We start from the raw sequence: 19,771 nt of genomic DNA, 5'->3' as shown, positions 1-19,771 counted from the left end.
TCCTTACGCTTTTTTATCCTTTCACAGACAAACTCTACGGCCAGAAATGCGGTCAGCCAAGAGGAGAACTGCTTCAGATCTGCCCAGAGCCGTTCTACCACTGAGTCCGCTTAGTGCTACAGCAGCTTCTAGTGGGATTCTGATTTCTGTCTTATCCGTCCTAATTACTAGAGTCTCTGCAACAAATTGCAAGTGCGAATATATTAATCATAGCAATATTCTATAGAATAACAGTGTAATCCAGATGTTGGTTCCACACGTTATGTACTGTGGCAGCTTTTGTTTACTTGTTACATGCTATAAGAAAACGTTATTTTTCGATGTAGTGCAATACAGGTAGGGAAACAGTGACCCAGGTAAAGGCTCATGTATAACATGATTTTTCTCCCTTTATTCTTACTGGACAATTCTATGGTGTGCGGTATAGCGTGCTCTGTCAGCAGATGTGCTTGAAAGGCCTCTTCAGCCTTCAGCAAAGTTTCCTCCATTCATCCCTTATTTCTCGTATAGATCAGAGTTCTCCCAAAACTTAATTGTGGACTAGCTGCTGCTTAGTGTGCAGGCTGAGGCCGAGGCTATTTCTGTAGGCCTGCTCAACTCAGGAAGGCTACTTTCCCCTCTAAAATGGCCAACTTATACTAGCTTAGGACTCTCTCATTTATTAAAGTACTACTTGACCAGTCTTTAATAGCAGTGTGCACAAAAAGGAGTTCTTAAGGCAACAGAATACATCAAATTTTATCAACAGTACCAAAATAAACTTTGAACTCCTGGGAAAAAATACTAACAGCATTTTCGTATCTAAACATTCCCATTCTTCCCACTAAAAATATTTTTATATGTCAAAATGTATAGTGCTGGTGAAAAACCAGTAACATTTGTTGACATTCTTAACATAGTGTCATATTTTATCTCATAACAACAAAAAATCATCAGAAATGTTTTGTTAAATATGTATTTGCTACAGTAGCTGTCAGATACACACACTGAAAAAAGGGTTCTTTATATTATATTTTGGTATTTGAAATAGACCCGACTTCTGTCATTCACACAATTTTCTGTTTTGAACATCTGTGAGACTGTTGCTGCAACTTTATAAAAAGGGAAGGATGTTTAGTCAAGTGGAGCTCTGCAAAACCAAGCAGATCAGTTTCTATCCCTCAAATTTTGGAAAGTGAGTTATCAACATGAACAGATTTAGTTACTGTATTACAGCAACAGCAATACATACCAATGCTAAAGCAATGTATAAAACCATGGTCTCTTGAAAGAGAGCGGAGTCTCAACACTAACTTGACTGGGAACAAGATTTCATGGCAGTCCTGACAGCATTCAGCAAAATCAAGTAGCTTGCCAGTATGTCCAAACCTGTGTCTTTAGCTGAGCAGAAGAAATCAGGAGTGTAATAGCTTGTGCATTTCTGTTCTACTCTCCCAGAACCTTCTCTGTATTATGATTTTAATTTTGCGAACACTTAGTAACAAAAAAATGTAAATTTAGATGCAGGGAAAGTGGATTCTAGGTTCAGATTCTCTTAGGATAATGACAACTCAGGATTGAAACACATAAAAAAAATGAATATGTAACTATCTTCAAAGATGAGTTGTTAAAACTGAACGAGTGAATTAGTCCAACCTTATAAAAACTGGAATATAAGTCAACTGATAAAGCAGGAGGTCACTTTTAAGTGAAATTAGCATCTAAATAAGTCAGTAGAAAGGCATGCGGCTCACACAGAGTCAACAAGGTGGTATCACATGATCACGTCTAGATATCCCTTTGCAACTGCTACAAAAAGATCTGTTTGCAAGACCCAAATCAATGGCTTCACTAAGAGCACTGAAACAGTCAAAATCATCTCAGAGTTGAGAACCCTGAACCTTTCAAAGTTATTCCTGAATTTTAGTGTTTACTGCGCTAAACAGCTGACTTCAACTTTTACAGTATTCAATTCAGATTGTAGCAGGCATTTAAATATAGATGATTTTACAATAGTGAAATATTTTCGAATCAGAACATTTTTGTTCATTTACAACCGTTATTCGTATAAAATAATTTTTGATGCATAACAGAATTTTTTCAGGGTCATTTGCTCACAGAAGTTAATGATGGAGGAAAACTGTCCCCCTTAATTTCCATCCAGTCAGACTCACACTTGGTCATCCCAATACCTGTGAGACTTGTGGCTGGAAGAGTGAAGGCTGTGCAGGCCAATGACAACTGTAATCATGTGAACTGTATCCAAAAGCCAATTTCTGACACAACTCTCTAATATTTTAAATAACAACTAATAACTAAAAGCTGTAAGTTAAAATGTCTAGAATCCTACAAACAGTCTCCCATATTTGATAAGAATCAGAGGTACAATGAACCTTTAGAGCATAATTCTTTAATGTAGTTTCTTGTGGAGTCTGAGAGGTAAATCACTCAGAACTGTATCTGTGTATCAAGAAAAAAGTTAGACCGTATCGAGCTATATTATAGTTTTGATTTCAATTACAGAGCACAATTTCATATACTGATGTAAAATGTTTCTGTATTATAGAAATCTGATTCCTGCTCCAAATTGAACACCATCACATATCCTGAAAAGAAACAAATAATAAACAACATAAGTGATATAGAAGGTACTGATGAAATTAAAATAAATTCTCCCTACCCCTAAATTCCCAAGGTTTTCAATCTTCGGAAAGTTACCATTCAAATTTTAGCTGACAAAGGCTTTTTTACATAAATGCTTTGCCAATCTGTCATCCATATAGAGTATTTACATTTGCAAAATAAAGCCCGTAATTTTCAAATTGCTATTATTAATTCACATTTCAAATGAATGACAATTAGAAACATAATCCAACTCCTGTACGAAACACAGTATTCACAGGCAAGAACAGGCCCCCTGAAGCTTTTCTATTCCGTACTATAATATTTGCTTGGTGTAGGATAATTGGTTGCTAACAAATTAATTTGTTCTCCCTTTCTCTTTATCTATAGTTAAACTTGTTTTCATTTTTCAAGCAAAGACATTAAATTTGGTATTTATCCAACCATTTGTTTTTGGAAGGCTTAAGAAAATCCCATGAGCTGTTTGAGTGATCATTTCCCCTGAAGAAATAAAACCTGCTACACAGCTACTCATACATTTCAACAGCTAATCTCATGTTCAATGAACTTTGAAACCCGAGATACAAAGTCTTAAACCAAGAAGTACTGTGAAACCAACAGGAATATAGCAAACTGAAAGAAGAGCATAAAGTGCTGAAAAATCTCTAAACTGACATAGAATAAACTAAATTTAAAGGCAGCAATTCTCCCTGCCAAAACCAGATAGAAGTGTAGTAACCTTTAAAACCAGTTACTGATAAATAAATCGGTGTTAAAAACAAACCTGTCACCAGACTGTACTCCCATGGGGAAACAGTAGTTAAGTTCTAATCTAGCAATGTTGCCAAGTCGGAGCACTATTCCAGCACCGTAAGACCATCGGATATACTCTGCCAACTTCTGCAGGTGAGCTCTAGGACCATCACCTGAAAGCAAAAGAGCACAAGAACAAGAATCAAAGTAGACTGTCAAGTGGTCAAAGGCTAACTGGATTTTCAGAGCTAGAAGAGAGACTACTTAGGAGCATCCCCTGCAGATTCAAAATTTATTTACTACCCACAACTCCCATAAATGTCAACCAAGTACCTTGTACTCTATAAATGCAAAACTACAAAATTCCACGATTCTAGTTGGATTGCTGGTTGATCTTCATTTCCCTCCATAGGGTACCTACTTGCATGAATCTGGAAATGAGTACTAAAGACTTAACTAGAAGTTAATTTTCAAATTGCTATTATAGACTTAACTAGAGGTCTTTAGTGGGTCTCTATTAGTTTCAAAGTTGATTTGTCTGCTTTTCCATTGTGCATAAAGTGTCTCCCTCCCATATGGATGCCATCTGTCTTCCATCAGGCAAGGCAGACATCAAATATCACTATATCCCCAAACTGATTGAACAGATACTGAAAAACTGTACACTAATACACTGAAATGTATCTTGAAAAAAGCTGGGGATGGAAGGGGGAAAAAAAAAAAAGAAACCACATCAGCTACCACACCCTCCTCTACACTCTAATGCCACTGGTTTTTATTTAGTTCATCCCAGAAAACATTAGAATCCCACTGAAACATCATTTTCCAATCTCCCTTTAAAACGGTGTGAGATAGCAGGGTTAATCAATTACCTCACTGGCCTGTGAACATAACCAATTCATAGATACTACCATCCTAGCTCTCTTTCCTACAAGTTGTGCTACAATTTATGTAGAGAGCTAAAAAAATTACTGGCAATCTGTCAAACATAGAAGTTAGTAGCAGCAGCTTTTTGACAGGCACCAAAATACACACAATAAACAAACTGCTTCTGAGTAAAACAGACACAGAACAGCTCTCCTCTTCCTTTTGCTTTTTTATATATATAGAGAAGCAGGTTTTGTTATATACAATTCTATTGAGTCTTACCATAGTTAAGATTGCAGAGGTTTCCAGCATTAAGGAAGAAATGCGTTCGGAAAAGGTCTCCAAACCCTCCCCGGCCTGGCCGGAAAGGGAGAGGGGTGTATAGATGTAAGCCTCCAGCCCAGTAGGCTTCTCCTCCCAAGTAATCACCTATTTAGGTAAAATGTTGGAATAAAAGCATTTACTGTGGAATATATTAAAAGAACCAGTTGTTAAAGGTAGAACACCACATCCTTAAGTTGTTTTACATTGCACTTCTATCCTTTACAACTCTTGCCACTTGCCTCTAGCTCCCTCCAACCTCACCACTATCAAGTAAAAAAATTAGCACGTACACAATTCTTTAAACCTTCCAAGTGAATTGCCATTTTTCTTTATTCCCTCACTGGAACAGCCTGAGGCATGCACCTACTTGTGGTTCATCAGAAACTACCTCCTGAACACCTCTGAAATACTTGCCTTGGTTTTAAAAATGGGAAATTGATACAATTAAACAATTCGCTTTAAAATATACTGAATACTGAATCCACTGGTAACAGCAAGTCAGCAGCAGAGTAAGGAATAGAACTGAGGAAGCTCCTGGCTCTCAAAATACCTTTCTTGATCAGATTACCTTTCCCCTAAGCTACCTGAACATATGCTGTATCAAATAGAGATTTAGTGTGACTGTTGCTATAACCATCTTTTGGGGACTTTTTCAGCTTGAAGGTTGCTTACTAATTGAAGTGACATACTGGAAGTATGGAAGTCTGAACACACACTTGGTTTACAAAATTAGCTTATGGCTTAACTAAGAACTACGGGGCTTTATTCCATTGTGAACTAATATATAATAACAGATCAAAGACATAACGCTTCTCAGATTCAAAGTGCAGAATGAGTGCAATTATTTTTAAGCTATACAAAGCTTCAGGACAGAATCTGATTCTTTGTTACACACTAATATTTACAGTATTGTCAGAGGAGTGGGATGTAAAAGTTTCAGACCTTCACTCTGGGGTCCAATGCTGTACATACTGAATCCACGCACACTTGTTGGTCCACCAAGGTAAAACCTAGTGAATACAGTCAAACTGAATTTAATGCTTCACTTGAAGGACATATTTGAAAATATCTAGCCATACTTCTAACATTGCTTTTCAGAGTTACAGGTAACTTTGTAACAGCTTTAGTAAAGTGCATTTAAAGAAATACAAGAAATTATATCTAAATCTAAATCCTGATGCATTTGGCAAAAAACTCAAAATAAATGGAAGTATTAAAAATAAAAATCAGTCTTCCATCACATACAAAGGTCAAAACCAAAGGTTCCCCAGCACTGAAGAAGAATCAGAATACTGTCTGGATTCTGTCTGTTGTAATAATTTTGACAGAAATACTGTAGTTAAGATCTATCACACGTGAAGTTGACACATAGTATTTATTGTAAGTAAATCTAAGTCTAAATGGTTTCTGCTAGTGATCTTTAAACACAGGTGTTAGAGGGCAAAATTGCCTAAAAAGCCAACATAGTTACAATATGGCTTTACTTCTAAAAATACCTACAGCGTTACCTGTGCCTGATACAAAATTCTGCAGATGGTAAATACCATTTTGCAACCATAAATATTGGCAGGCAGAGCTACTGCCTAATAGCAAATTATAAATTTATACTACCCCAACATGAAAATCAAAAACAGAAGGCATGGCTTGAGTACTAACATGCAATTAAAGCTAACTAGATACTTATTTTATTCTCCTCAGAACCAGAACTACTATTGCTTCTCTCTTCTACTATGGAGTTTTCTTTATACATTAGCTGGGTTGATGGAAAAAAATTAAGAAACATTTTAAAAACTTGCCTATCAGCTATACTGGACGGCTTGTCTCCAATAGGTACTAGCATTCCACCCCAAAGTGATGCTGAAAAAACCTTTGGAGAGAAAAAGAAGTTGTTTATTAATACGTATTACTTAATTTCCCTAAAAACAGTATTAGTACAATTTCATCGCTCAGTAACAGGCAGAGCTGCCATTAGTCCGACAGAAAGTTACAGATGATCACAGTGTATCACATGGATATCGCACCATCAGGAGTTGTATTTTCAGGAAACTCTTGATCATTGCTGCCCTCTTTCTTTTATGCAGTGCTACATCTTGAAAAAGTCAATACAGCACATTTGAACCAAGTGCTACTTTCACAATAGCTAAAGGGAACACTCATCCAGCTCCTGGATGAAATGTCTTGGAATAAGACAACACTGCTGACATAAATTACTCCTGGCAATTTTAAACTTAAAATAGGAGGCTAAGTCCAGCAAATAGCTACCAAAAATGTACAATTATTACCTGTCTGTAAATTAGCCTTACAATTAAATGAAACTATCTTCTGCAACTCACTATATTGACATCAAAAACACATATATCATTACTGCTTATCTATACGGTAATTCTTGGGAGCCAAACCACTATAATAAATACATTTAATCATTTGCCTGCTGCCTGTGTACCAAGTAGAAGTACTACTGCCAGATGGTGAGATCTATTGTCAATACCTGGGCTAAAGGTGTTGGGTAATTTCTCTAATTTTACAGCACACTCCTATTGCCTTCTGCCTGAGAGTCCCGAGAGGCCTCCCCTGCCATTATCAGATGTGAACTGATCAGGCGGTATATGCATATCTGGTTACACAACACATGGCATATGCAAAAGCCAGTTGCAGGCAAGCCTACACTCATGAACAACGGATGACAAAATGATGTACACCATGTGATGGGATACGCTTCACTTTCACAATGTAGGCATGTTAGCAGTCATGGCAAAGAGCAAAGTCCTCTTTGCGTAGCCATGAAGCCATTAAACTACTTCATAGGAGAATCCGCTGTCTTTCTCAACTGAAGGTCAGCAAATAAATGTCAGATGACTCTAAGTGCACTCATCAGGCAATGCCTTTTCTTCCACCACACGGAAGGTGCAAATATAATGAGGTAATAAGAAAGGGGTATAGCAAATAGCCTTAAAATGCTCTTCTGTGTTGGCCTCATTGGTCTAACTCGAACTCCATTGCACCGAGTCACCTCAGAACAAAAGCATGAAACAGCAGACTGACAGTTCTTTACAGCATCAGTTCATTATTATCTGCACTACGGAAGTAGCTTGGAGTATTTCAGTTGTACTGTTGGCATAATGGTAACATTCTCCCAGTCTCCTAGAATTTCTTCATTATTCCAATACTTCTTAAAAAGTTTTCAAGATGCAGAGATCTTCTCAACGCTTTTTTGTTTTGGTTTGAATTTGGTTTTTTTAGTAGGTTGGGATTATTGTAACCTCTGATTTTTAAATCTTCATAATGGAAGTTGCTGTTTAATTCCCCATTCAGCTATGAGACAAGAACTTACTGCACTATCTCCATGCGATGAAGAGCTTCTTTCTAAATACAGACAGAAATATTTCTAGTATATAGTTAAATCCTTAGTGAAATAAGCAGAAAAACACCTATTTCCACCTAATACTAGCTCTACGCTGTTAAAGATGCCTGAAACTTAAGACCTCTATGTTCTCGTAAGAAGCTGCAGTACACTAAACATGACCTTGGAGTGGAGTTATCCAGTGTCATTTCTTCTGAAGGAAATCTAGTTGGTATACACAAGAACTGCTCTGTCAACCAAACCAAGTCTTCTAAGTGATGATGATAGAGGAATTTGCTTCAAAACCGCTCAGTGACTCCAAACCAAAGTACTAACGTAGACACCACACCATAAAATCTGTGATGTGCTCTGCCTACAGGGTGGCAGACTGGGGTCTCATATAGACTTCTCACGCTACCATGTGTCTTTCTTATTGGAACTTAAATCATTCATTGTGCACAAATACAAAGTTCAAAATGTTGTAGTGCAAGCTTAGTGTTGTAGTGAAATGAGCCTTCCAATTCTTGCCCAACAATTTTACATAGAAGAAATAATTACATGCTATGATACCAAAATTAGTAGTCTATATTCATAATTTACAATGACAAAAGAAAACTAAACCAAGATTAGTCAGAATATTCATAACCAGGTGAAAGAGACAGAACAAAGGCACTAATAAGTTTCTGAAAAATCACTCTTAAGAAAGATCACAAAGAACAGACATGCCCAACATTACTTCTGAAAGGAAAGTAGTTCATATGGTTAACTGCCAAACAAGTCGTTCTTTTCAAAATGCCCCCTTCTCAAGTGACTGCGCACAGCAGGAACGTCAGGTTAAAAATAGAGTATTTCACTTTCAAAAAAACAAATGAAGATATCTACTCCATCCGTCTTTCATTTCCATGATCTTTTTCTAATCCATGGTGAAAAATCATCATAAGACATAGATTCAATAACCTCATTTGTTAACTCAGATCAATTACTAAATTATATTTTAAAAAATTACCGAATCCCAGATAAGTTGCTTATTCAACTGAAATTCAAAATCCTCTTTCAGAAAGCTCACATCTCCACCTGTATAGCCAGCCAACTCCTGCAAAGACATAAGTTTATGGAAGTTGTTACAGATTTTACATGTTTCTTCCCCCTGAAAGTTCATCATGTCTGCATCAGCATAAGCAGTGTTTTCTGTACAAGAAATACAGATACACTGGTGTGGAGAGACAACTGAATTTTGGACCAATGAAAAAACGTGCATGACCCTCAGAACAACGAGCTGCAATTTCTCCTCCAAATATTAAACCAAGGTATTGCTTTCTAAGCCATTTTGTAAATGATGGCAAAATAGAATGGAGCTGGAAAATTCAGCACCCGAAATCAAAACTCTTACTGTATTTACCTAGACCTGAGAAGATGTCATAGGTACTAAAGCAGGGCTGAAGAACCACACAGCCAGCTGCATTACACCAGTGCTAGTTGAAAATAACAAGTGAAGTGACTGAATCAGTGTTAGAGGCAGCATCTAACAAATGATATGTTAACCAAACCCTGAATTATAACCACCTTTCTCACTCAGAAACAGAAGAGTTCACTGCTGCTTACAGGAACACTAGCACTTCTAGTTCCAACGACATTTCAAAGCAATCTGCTTCTAAAGCATTGCAGAAGTTAATGCTTCTGAAGTATTAACCCATACAGCAGAAAAGCCAGCTTTTCTAAAAGCTCTGAAAGTAACAAGAGTGAAAACCATTTTCTGTGCCAAAATAATATGTGTCTGCCTTTGAGCATTATTTCTTACCCAGTCTTTCATTTTTAATTCTAAGACTTACAAACTTTGTAAGTAGCAACAGGACCACAGTCTGGTAGTCTTACAGTGTTAGAAAACAACGACTAATATCTACTGTAAAGGGTAAAGTAAATACTGACAGGGATAATGTATCTCAGCTAACAAATAATTTACTGCTAATGGCGAGATAAAATGGCTGTGCTGTTTGACCAATGGTATACAAATGAAAATTTACCACCATAAAAAAGGTTTCATGATTTTAAAAGGCACACACTGTAAAGATAAAAGTAATGACCATCACTGCCTCCTGGTCAATTTACGATTAATTTCTAACTTTAGACATTTTTAACATGAACATCAATTAGATAAATTCAGACTTATTCAAACACACTTACAGATAAAAATCCAGTAATAGTATAAGTGATTTAATACTACCTGATTAATTTTTAGCAAAGCACCTCGTCTTGGCAAGATTGTAGAGTTCCGGGAATCAATTACCATAGCATGCTGAAAAGAATCAAACAGTTATTTTTAGGTTCTCGTATCTGTTGAATACCACAGAGTGACACTATTATTTTCCTTCAAAAACTGTGCACGCAGTGGAAGACAGCCAGCTAAGGCTCGTGGAGCTCCACGGATTTGCGAACAATATACCTACAGACTAACTTAGTTCTGACTTTAGAAGCCACATCAAATATATATATATATATATATATATATATTTATACCTTTTGGTCATGGTACACACCAGAAATATAGTAGCAACAATGCCCCAGTGTAAATCACCAATTTTGTGACAGTAACCTGCAAATAGTTTATCTCCTACAATTTGTAAGCTACAAGTTAAAGAGGACAAGTGACCAAAAACTGGTATAGGAAAGAATATTTGGAAAGGGCATAGCAACGGTAGGATGAGGAAATTTACTGATCCTGCCTTCTACAAAACAAGACAATTCTGCAGAAAGAGATGGCAGATGACACGGAGAGAGGCCCTGCAGAAAGAACAAGCCAGCCTAAGCAACAGTCAAAATGCAAGAGTCAGCTATGAAAATATGTTTTCTATTTGGACCTCCTGGATGACTCTGAACAGAGCAAAAGATATTTGAAGTAAACCACACTACCTACTAGACAAAAAGCTCCTTTGGTATCATTCATAAGTATTAAATGACTCAAAATGATGTGTTTTAAAAAATTATCAGGAAAAAGCCTTACAGAGAGAGAAGATTTAAGAGAGTGTCCGCTTTCTTCTCGAACGGAAAACGATGCTGTTCTAGCAAGGCAGCCGAGCTCTCTCCACACACCCTCCCACTTCAGTGTGTGATTGGTCTTCCAGATTGGAAACTACAAATAAAGAATTGAGTAAGACATGAAAAAAATTTTGCTACAAAATTAAAATAAACATTTCCCTGAAAAATATTCCGCTTTAAAGTTTACTTATACATGAGTCTATGCTTTTTCTTTCCAAACTTCTTGGATCAGAGAGAAACCCTTTTTCATTTCAGAGTAATGCTGATTTTGCTCCAGCCAAGAGAGTTTCCCCAAGTAGGTGCACACTACTTAATCCATCCCAAATGAAAAATATCTTGAATTGGGCTGATACAGTGAGCTAGGCAACCAGCTGCCTCTCTGAAATGATACTTTAAACATTAAAAATTTGGAGAAAAACACATTGGTATTTTTATAGGGCCAAAATAAGACTGAATTCTAACAAAAAGACTAAGGTGTATTACCTCTGTCATTTTAAAATTGTTGACCTCTTTCAAACAATGACAAATTAGCCCTGTGCACAAGTGTTTCAATCATTAAAAAACTAAACCAAGGTATTGCTTTCTAACTTATCTGCGAAAGCCAGCTGTGACCTGAATTAAATGTAAACAAAGCATGTGTTCCACAAACACTTGTGCTACACTTACATTGAATTCTGTTGATATTCCTCTATCAGTTTCACGAAGAGAGCTCCAAGGGAACTGTCCAGTTACTTTATACAGGTTAACTGAAAAACTGAAACATAACATTACTGGTAAGTCTGAAAGTGAAATTATTTAAGTAGGTGGAGTTTTAAATTATCACAAAAACTTAAGAAACCAGCTCTGCTACATTATTAAGAGACTCTCAGCAAAGGAATAAATTCAATTATTACTCAATGAAAGATCTTATTAATTGTTTTATATTCCTTCACTGAAAAAAGAAGTACTCCAAAATGCATCCCCTACTTTCTTTCAAAGTTTCCAGGCTGTGGTTTGAAGAATGACAGGCCATATGAAGTTTCCTTTGTTCCGTAGGAGAACTGGAAGGTTACCTTTTCTGCACGTCCAAAGAGATTTGGGAACTTGAGCCCAAGTACCTACAGAAAATAAAAAAACCCCACAACATTTCATACAGTTTGCTGTCTTGTTTCTTAATTGTACGCTTAAGACAAGCATATCTACCATGAAATGAAGACATTAAAAATAGTCGTAACTGAATGCGGTTTTAAGTTAGGTTTCTCTTTGTACTGGCAGCAAAAGCCATCACAATAGCACAAGTTACAGTTAATCATCCAATTTTTACTGCTGTCCAGTAGCTGCTGACTTAATTTGCATTCTCACTGTATCATCAGTACTGCTATTATTCCAAGCAAAATCTCCCAGCCAGTCTCAAAGCCCAGGAAAATGAGTCTTTGGCATAATAAGCAGCTGCTCTGCAAGTGCAGACTTCCCAGCTGATCATCAGGAAAACTACTTGTCAGGTAGGGTTCATCGGAACCACAGCAATAAGCCAATGGAAAATTATCAATATGGAGTCACTCCCCTGTATTTTTGTTTTGAGTAACAAGATGCTTTTGCAATCAGTCCTGATGGCAGTAAAACATACCATTACAATTCTACAGAAACTACTTAAATGCTTTTGCCGGTTCTGACACAAATTCCTTGTATCCCTTTGGTAGCTCTTGGCCCTTTGGCAGAAAGGACGGAGCAGGTTTCCTCCAAGCACAGACACTACCAGGACTGTTCTACTGTTGTGTGTTCTATCTTTAATGAAAGTTAAAAACCTACCAAATCCTGATTGCCTTTGTCTAACAGCTGCTGGAAGCAAATCAGTCACCTGAACTTTGTGATGCTGGCTACTATGCAATTATCCAACTAATCAGGAACCACTGATCCAAAAGGCTCTTAGTATGAAATATTCAGTCTATAGGCTTCAGATGAATTTAAGGGATTAGAATAAATGTCAAATCTATTTAACTCTTAAGGAAACATAATTTCTGCTGCCAATACCAGTGTATACGAGTCATGCTTTTATATCATTCAAATGTTTTACTTCTCTGTAACAAACTAAAATCAAATAGAGGGGGAAGCTGAGTACAAAAAGAGAAACCACAGTAGCTTTCAGACTGTTTTCAAATGCACTAGAACCATCAGGTAGGATTCCCCACCGGTTTCATTCAGGCCACAACACCCTGGACATTGCTCTCAGCAGCGGAGCTGCAGAAGCAGCTCCCAATTCACTGAGTTCCTATTCTTCCTGCAGTTGCAAAACACCATCACCTGAGTCATGCAGTATCTTATCCAGGTTAAAAATACCCCTAAGAAGAAAAGGATGAGTCCCTTGATCTGGCTTATCTACCAGTCCCAGGCACAGCTGCACTGTGCACATGAGAAGGCAAAATGGGTGCAGGAACGAGCACCTGAAAGCACGATCTACTTACACCAGCACTTCTGTTAAAAGGATATTAACAGAACAACAGTACAGTTGTTACTTTTTCTGTCAATTGGTAAGTATTTTTCACACAACATTTTAATCTGATGCATCCTTAATTGAATCGAATGGAAACAAGTTCCACAGTTTGTATGGTTCTGGAAAACCTTGCATTCTGCAGCCCAGAATAACTGGTACTGGGCTAAAATAGTGAAAACCATGAACAATTTCTAAGTCAAACATAAAGCATTTCGACTGAGGAGAAAACCGCTTTAAACAGATCTCACAGAAACTGAATGCCAAACTCCTTACTAATCTCTCCAGTAGACAAAGCATCTTAAATATGATCAAGAAATAATTTAAGTCATTTAAAGAATTAAAAAATTAACATACTGAGTTGGAAGCTACAGCATTCTTCCCTAGCTCAAAATAGCCTTTTGCTGAATGAAAGCCTGACTAATACAAAGACTCTTTAGAGACAAAGGTCTGGCAAAGCCTTAGTAAAGCTGGATCAAGAAAATAATTTGGCTTGGATCAAGCCCTCACTTATTTAAACACCAAATTCCTTGCTAGGTTTGAAACATGAAAGTAAGAGGAATATCAAAAGGAATTAATAATTATTTGAAATGATCCATACCATACTGCCTTCATTGTTGCCAACCATAGTATTATAGCTTCCAGTTAGTCTTCTCAATTCTGTTACCTCAAAGGTTACATCTAAACCGTTTGGAAGGGCATCATCTCCTACATAAATAAACAAACAAATAAATGTATGTTATCTCTAAAGAGCTATTTAAAAAAATGCAGACAGAAGATGACTTGAATTATTTGAAAACTGGCTGAATTAAATGACAATAAAAGTCTACATTACGACGAAAAATGGCTCGAGAAAAAGATGTCGTTTGGATATGAGTGCAGAATTTGGTTCAATCATAGCATGACTGGCTCTAATCATCAACATGTTAGTTTAATTATGAAATAGCAACATTTGTTTGCTACCTACCCACCAAAAACAAAGTTGTACACAAATTCTTACATTAGAATAAACAGAAATTAAAGTGGTCCAGACACGGCAAGAAGAACACCGTCACTAGGGCAGAGCTCCCAGCACTCTGCGGTAAGTGCTGCACAACAGAAACCACCCAGTTCCCTCAGGGCGCTGGCTGCAACAGCTGTTCCAAAACACAGCTGGCAAGGGCACCTAATTCTGCTTGAAGCAAATGGGACAGCATCCCATCACCAGCAACCTGTGGGACTGCATTGCATTTCCTTCTCAGCAACACAACTTTCCTCTGCTGAAGAGAGCAGCAAGGGGTTTGAAAAGCAACCACAAGCCTGGGAACGCCAACTGAGCCTTACTGTGAAAGCTGCATACATTCAGCTGCCCCATATATACTATAAGCCAATTTTTAATCACAAGCACTGATACAATTACTAGTATTTCATTAAGCTCCAAAGATGTGCTGATATAATATCAGTTATGTGATGTGTAATACATGGAAGTATAGGACACATTTTCAAGCTTTCCCTCAAGCATTCCTCTGAAACTCTGGATTAAGGGTTATGTACTGTAATTATTTTAGTGCTGGAAATTCACTCATTTTTGCATGTATACAAGTAATATTTATATACACATATATACAGACACATGCAAATACATCTTTTTCATAAGTATAATGGATGTAGACACATACATTCGTATATATAGCACACCTAGATGTACACCTAAAATATATAAAGATATATGACAGAGTAAGTTATATACACAAAAAATGTCCAACTTGTTACTCAGGGAAATATACATTATAAGTATGCATATGTCCATGTGTGCATGAGGAAAAAGGTGAGGATTGATGAGGCAATACATACCTTGACAGGTATCAATCAGAACCTCTACCTGTCTAAAGATTCCTAGGCGAAGCAACTTTTCACGAGCTTCATGTGACTTTCTCATCACCTACAGGATGAGATAAGTAGCTCAGTCTTTCAGGTTATCAAAAAGTAACTAGGATAAAATAGTTAACATGCAGCTAAGTCATACAATATTCACAGATTTTGTATACAAAGACACAAATATGCGCCTTCAAAACAGATCACAACCACTTTAATACTCGAATCTGTAAAGAAACAAGTTAAACCCAGAGCATCTGGCTCAATTCCTACCTTCTGTTAGTTTGCATCTTAATTGTTATAACACTTAAACCTATTACTCAAACAGGCTTCGGTACTTAAAACTTATACACATATTTAAGGGGCCCATGCTTTTTGCAAAAAAAACGAACACCCTAACCTGTTTAAATTTAGTCCAGGTCTAATTACCAGCCGTATCCAGAAGGAATTGCCACCTAAAAGTGCAAGGACATACAGCCTAACTCACACTTTGATCCATTGTGGAGACTGGCATCAGTTAATCTGTGCTGAGACCCAATAATTTATCTTAAGCAAATTAACTGAAAGTGTCACCTACACAGTTAGCAATTCTCAAATGGGAAGAGTAAAGCTGAAAAAGTATCTGAGAGTACTGTTTGCCATCTCACAACATCTTTGAGCTGAATACGTCAGAAAATACAGTATCTGCCAGTATTTCATATTTAAGTTTGGCTTCCATATCACAAGATCATCCCAAAACTTGACAAAGTTGCCTCATGTCTGAAGGGAGTAGCCCAAAGCAGAAAAGAGAGAAAATCATAACCTGAATTTTTAAATGGTAGGTCTGATATTCACTACAGTACTTACCTCAATGAGATTTTTAGCCTTGAAAACATCAGAGATTTCATACATGATAATGTCATCTTTGGTCCTTCCAAGTCCATCAAAGTGCACATGCTGAACCACCACCTAAACAGAACAGACGTTTAAATACAAATACTGAATTTGCATCTGAGTATCAAAATCACCAATGCAGAAAAAAATACTGTTGTCCAAGTGAAAAACCCTGAAGATTCCTAGGCTAATTACTGCTAACCTACATTATCAGAAATCAGTGTTATCTACAATTCTGGAAAGTCGTTCCCTTAACATGAAAATTAAAGAAAAAAGAACTCTAATACCAAAGCTAATACTGGTTGCAGCAGAAGAGACAGTAACAGACTGTAGCTGCTGGGATTTTAGTCGTAAGTGTTGTATGGACAAATAAGTCACTGCAGAAATCACACTGAGATATTAAGACACGTAAGACAAAACATGTAGTTAGTCGTAGTTAGCTATTTCTTGTATCAGCTATACATAAGCAAAGAGTTAAAAGGAAAAACTAACAAACCTACAAGCCATAAACATTTAAACTCTAACTATTAAAATTATTACTACCACTGGAGCACTGTAGTTTAAAATGCATCTTACGATCACTAGCATTATGAGGTTTTATATTTTCTTAAAATCATTCATTTTGTTATATAATCATCTGAGATAATTTTATCTCAAAAATCACAACATGCTCCAGGTTAGCTGGTACAAATGGACTACAATGATTGCGTTTCCCTTATTTTTCCAACCTTTTCAATGTATTATAATTTTAGGGGTAAGTGTCAAAAAAAAAAAAATCTGCAAATGCTTCATGTATTCGCATATAATAAAATAGCAGAATAAGAGCAACATAACATTACTGCAAACTGCTTAAAAAGCCCCTATCAGAATATATACATAATGAACTAAATGAAAACCAAATGTTATTACCAAGCTTCTAGTGAGGATGACTCTGAATAGCATAAGGGAAAGGAAAATTTTAATAAAAACTAAGATAACGCATGACATCTCACCCCTCTAGCATGGCAAAACATATTATGGGCCAAGACAGACATGTTCTTACATGTGAAATATTAAAAAAAAAAAAGTTACCATCCTCTGCTGAAGTTAGTAACATAATTCACGTGGTGGCATTTTACCCTAACCTGGCTAATACTGCACTCTAGCAGATTAAGGACAGTTGCTTGGTTTGCTCCTAAGCAGCATTGCAGAAGCAGTATCTCTTATGAGAGAGAGGGGACAGTAGCATCTGGAAACATGTCTATTAGCTCAAAGCTGAATTTTCATAACAACTCCTGTGGTAGGGAAAAAAAGAACAGGAACTAGACCACATCAGATTAAATTCACAGTACTAAATTTAATTCTTTCACATCTCAAACCATAGTTTAGAAAGCTCCCTTAGGAAAAACAAGCAAGCAAGAGTGCCAAGACATGTCTCTTAAGAAAAAAATCAGGATGTTGTTCAGGTGCTTACATCTTTGTTTTCGAGAATTTCCTGCTTGGCCTCAGGTTCAACTTCAACCAGTTCAGCTTCCTCTCCCAAGGCACCAAAGTCTGGCCCACCCATTGGAAGAGGCTCCAAACTCTGAAAGCATAAAAGAAAACTGCATTTAATATGGTATGCGGATTTGTGGTTTATGCCTTTTGCACAGGAAAAAAACTATGGTTCTTGACACTGTGCTCAACAGATCCTAAGAGGAAAAAAAGCAAAAGAGAAGAACTAAAATGAGGGGAATTACCAGCACGCTTGTTACCTACCTGCTTGCTGAAATTTTTAATGAAAGCTGAATAGCTTCCATGTTGAATGACTTCTCAAAAATACTCTGCACTCTTCCAAAAATAACCTTATTTTTAAGGCATGCTTCCTGTGTTAAAGATGAATTCTACCTTCTTAAAAAAACCACTAACTTAGTTTGGGTTTTTGGGAAGGAGAGGACTGTGAATGTTGAACAATGAAAAAAAAAAAAAGTGTTTTCAGCAGGTTACTTTGCTTTGCATATATTTATATGCTTTCATATTTTAGTATTTCTTTTAAAAGTATCCTTCCAAGTAATGCTCAAGAACCTCAGGCCCTATCCATCAGAGGTAAACATTTTAATCAAAATGGTTTCCAGCACAGCATGGCTTTATTTACTATACCTGAAAGAGTCCTAAAATAAGACATATCAGAAGATAATGGATTCAAGCAACAGTGAATAGAGGGTTACCTGCAAAAGCAGAGGTCAGGATCGGATAACTCAGTAAATCTACTTTTAGTCTTAAGTCACTAATACAGTACTTGCTGCATTATTTAAGGATAGCTGTTTTGCCAGAATAGTAAATTGCTGTTACATATCAAAATCAAGTTAAATGAACACAGAATCCTCTCTCACTCCCAATAATTTTCAGGCAAACATGAAACACTCTGCATCCACACAATATTGTGTATCAGTTTATACTACAGATGGATATAAAAACAAGAATATGAGGGAAAAAAATTGAAACAGAAATTAAATTCGTCATGGTAATTAGATACTCTTGAGCCTTAACAGCCCCCTGCAGCAATATATTCCTCAATTAAACACTATGTAAAAGCCTGTTGAAAAGGAAAGAGGTATTCTACCTGGGATCTTGAGGAATCATTCAGACCATTCTTAGCCCCCCAAATAGGTCAGTCACTCATTAATCATACCTGAATTACCTACATCAGTTTTAAATACTGCTATGCAGGGATGTCTATCCTGAGAAATGCTTCTCTAATGAAGCCTTGAGGCATGGAGAATTCAATGCCTTCCTGAAGTGTTTCAGAGCCTCCCTATCCTTATTCTTTGAAATCCTTTTCTGACGTTTAAGACTCACTTTTTCTGTCGCCGTTATAACTACTACTTCTTGTCCTACCACAACAAACACTTAAACCTTTACTTTCCTTCTTTAAGCAATGGTGTACGGATTGGGAGATTTATGCTTCCGTTCACGGGGATCTCCAAGTGCTTCAGGCGTGTGAGACACATCGGACCTCTTTAACCAGTCCCGCTGGTTACTGAGGAAGCGCAAACCCACAACCTCCACCTTTCACCGTCAGAGCCGCAGCTGCGGGGCAGCGTCTCTTTGCTTCGTGGTTTGTTTATGTTTTTTTTTTCCGTTTGTGGTTTTTTTTTTCCTTCTGTTTTTATTTATCCAATCTGGCTCTTGCCACCCCACCCCCGCGGCAAGGTCAGCCCCAACCGCCGCCACGGAGAAAGGAAAGACCCAGGAAGGGAAGGCAAGGTGCCTCCGAGCACCGGGACGGCGGCAGCGGGCCGAACCCCTACCTCTTCCCCTTCCTCCCCTGCCTGGCAGGACGCCGGTTACCGGCCCGGCTGCCCTGGGCACGGAGCCCCCCGTGCTCTCCCCTCGGCGACCTTCGTGCCGGGCCCGGGGCGGGGGCTGGACCGCCCTTCGGCGTGCCCCTCCCCGCTGCCCCGCGGCGCGGCGCTTACCCGTGCGTGCACGGTGCCCATGGCGGCAAGAGGCGGCGGCGGCCGTGGGCGGCGGGGCCGTGCGGGCTGGGGGCCGCTGGCGCTCAAGGCCGCAGCACGGGCGCGGCCATGACAGGCAGCCCCGCCCCGGCTCCCATGGGCCGGAGGAGCGGGAAGGGGCGGGGCGAAGCTTGCGCGGCCCGCGTGCTTCCGCCCGGGAGGCGCGCGTGCGCAACCAGGAAC

General features: G+C 38.0%; 1 protein-coding gene across 3 annotated transcripts; it reads right to left on the bottom strand.

The window, feature by feature from the left end:
• Positions 1-993: 993 nt before the first annotated feature.
• Positions 994-19,685, bottom strand: SAMM50 (SAMM50 sorting and assembly machinery component). Of its 3 annotated transcripts, none has more exons than XM_075161804.1 (15): positions 19,550-19,685; positions 17,566-17,676; positions 16,086-16,187; positions 15,219-15,306; positions 13,987-14,093; positions 11,885-12,015; positions 11,585-11,672; positions 10,884-11,012; positions 10,107-10,178; positions 8,892-8,978; positions 6,342-6,412; positions 5,488-5,555; positions 4,504-4,650; positions 3,386-3,527; positions 994-2,585 (listed from the first exon to the last, which is right to left on the bottom strand). In XM_075161804.1, the coding sequence occupies exons 1-15, from the start codon at positions 19,568-19,570 to the stop codon at positions 2,540-2,542; spliced, it is 1,410 nt and encodes a 469-aa protein (XP_075017905.1). In that variant the 5' UTR covers positions 19,571-19,685; the 3' UTR covers positions 994-2,539. The 3 variants fall into 3 exon arrangements, 2 of the variants coding, with proteins under 2 accessions (XP_075017905.1, XP_075017913.1); XM_075161812.1 differs by lacking the exon at positions 19,550-19,685 and adding an exon at positions 18,993-19,397; XR_012675469.1 differs by lacking the exons at positions 5,488-5,555; positions 6,342-6,412 and having other exon boundaries at positions 19,550-19,678.
• Positions 19,686-19,771: the final 86 nt, after the last annotated feature.

This window comes from Calonectris borealis, chromosome 1 (assembly GCF_964195595.1).
Source record: "Calonectris borealis chromosome 1, bCalBor7.hap1.2, whole genome shotgun sequence".
Taxonomy (NCBI): Eukaryota; Metazoa; Chordata; class Aves; order Procellariiformes; family Procellariidae; genus Calonectris; species Calonectris borealis.
This window is presented reverse-complemented; position numbering and strand designations above follow the sequence as displayed.

Bases quoted from the DNA above. Each gene is read 5' to 3' on its own strand.
- SAMM50 (XM_075161804.1), bottom strand. From the start codon at position 19,570: ATGGGCACCGTGCACGCACGG. The intron at 14,094-15,218 runs GTATGTATTGCC...TTATTTATGTAG, and splicing joins TCTGATTGATACCTGTCAAG to GAGATGATGCCCTTCCAAAC. The intron at 12,016-13,986 runs GTATGGATCATT...TATTTTCTGTAG, and splicing joins GCAACAATGAAGGCAGTATG to GTACTTGGGCTCAAGTTCCC.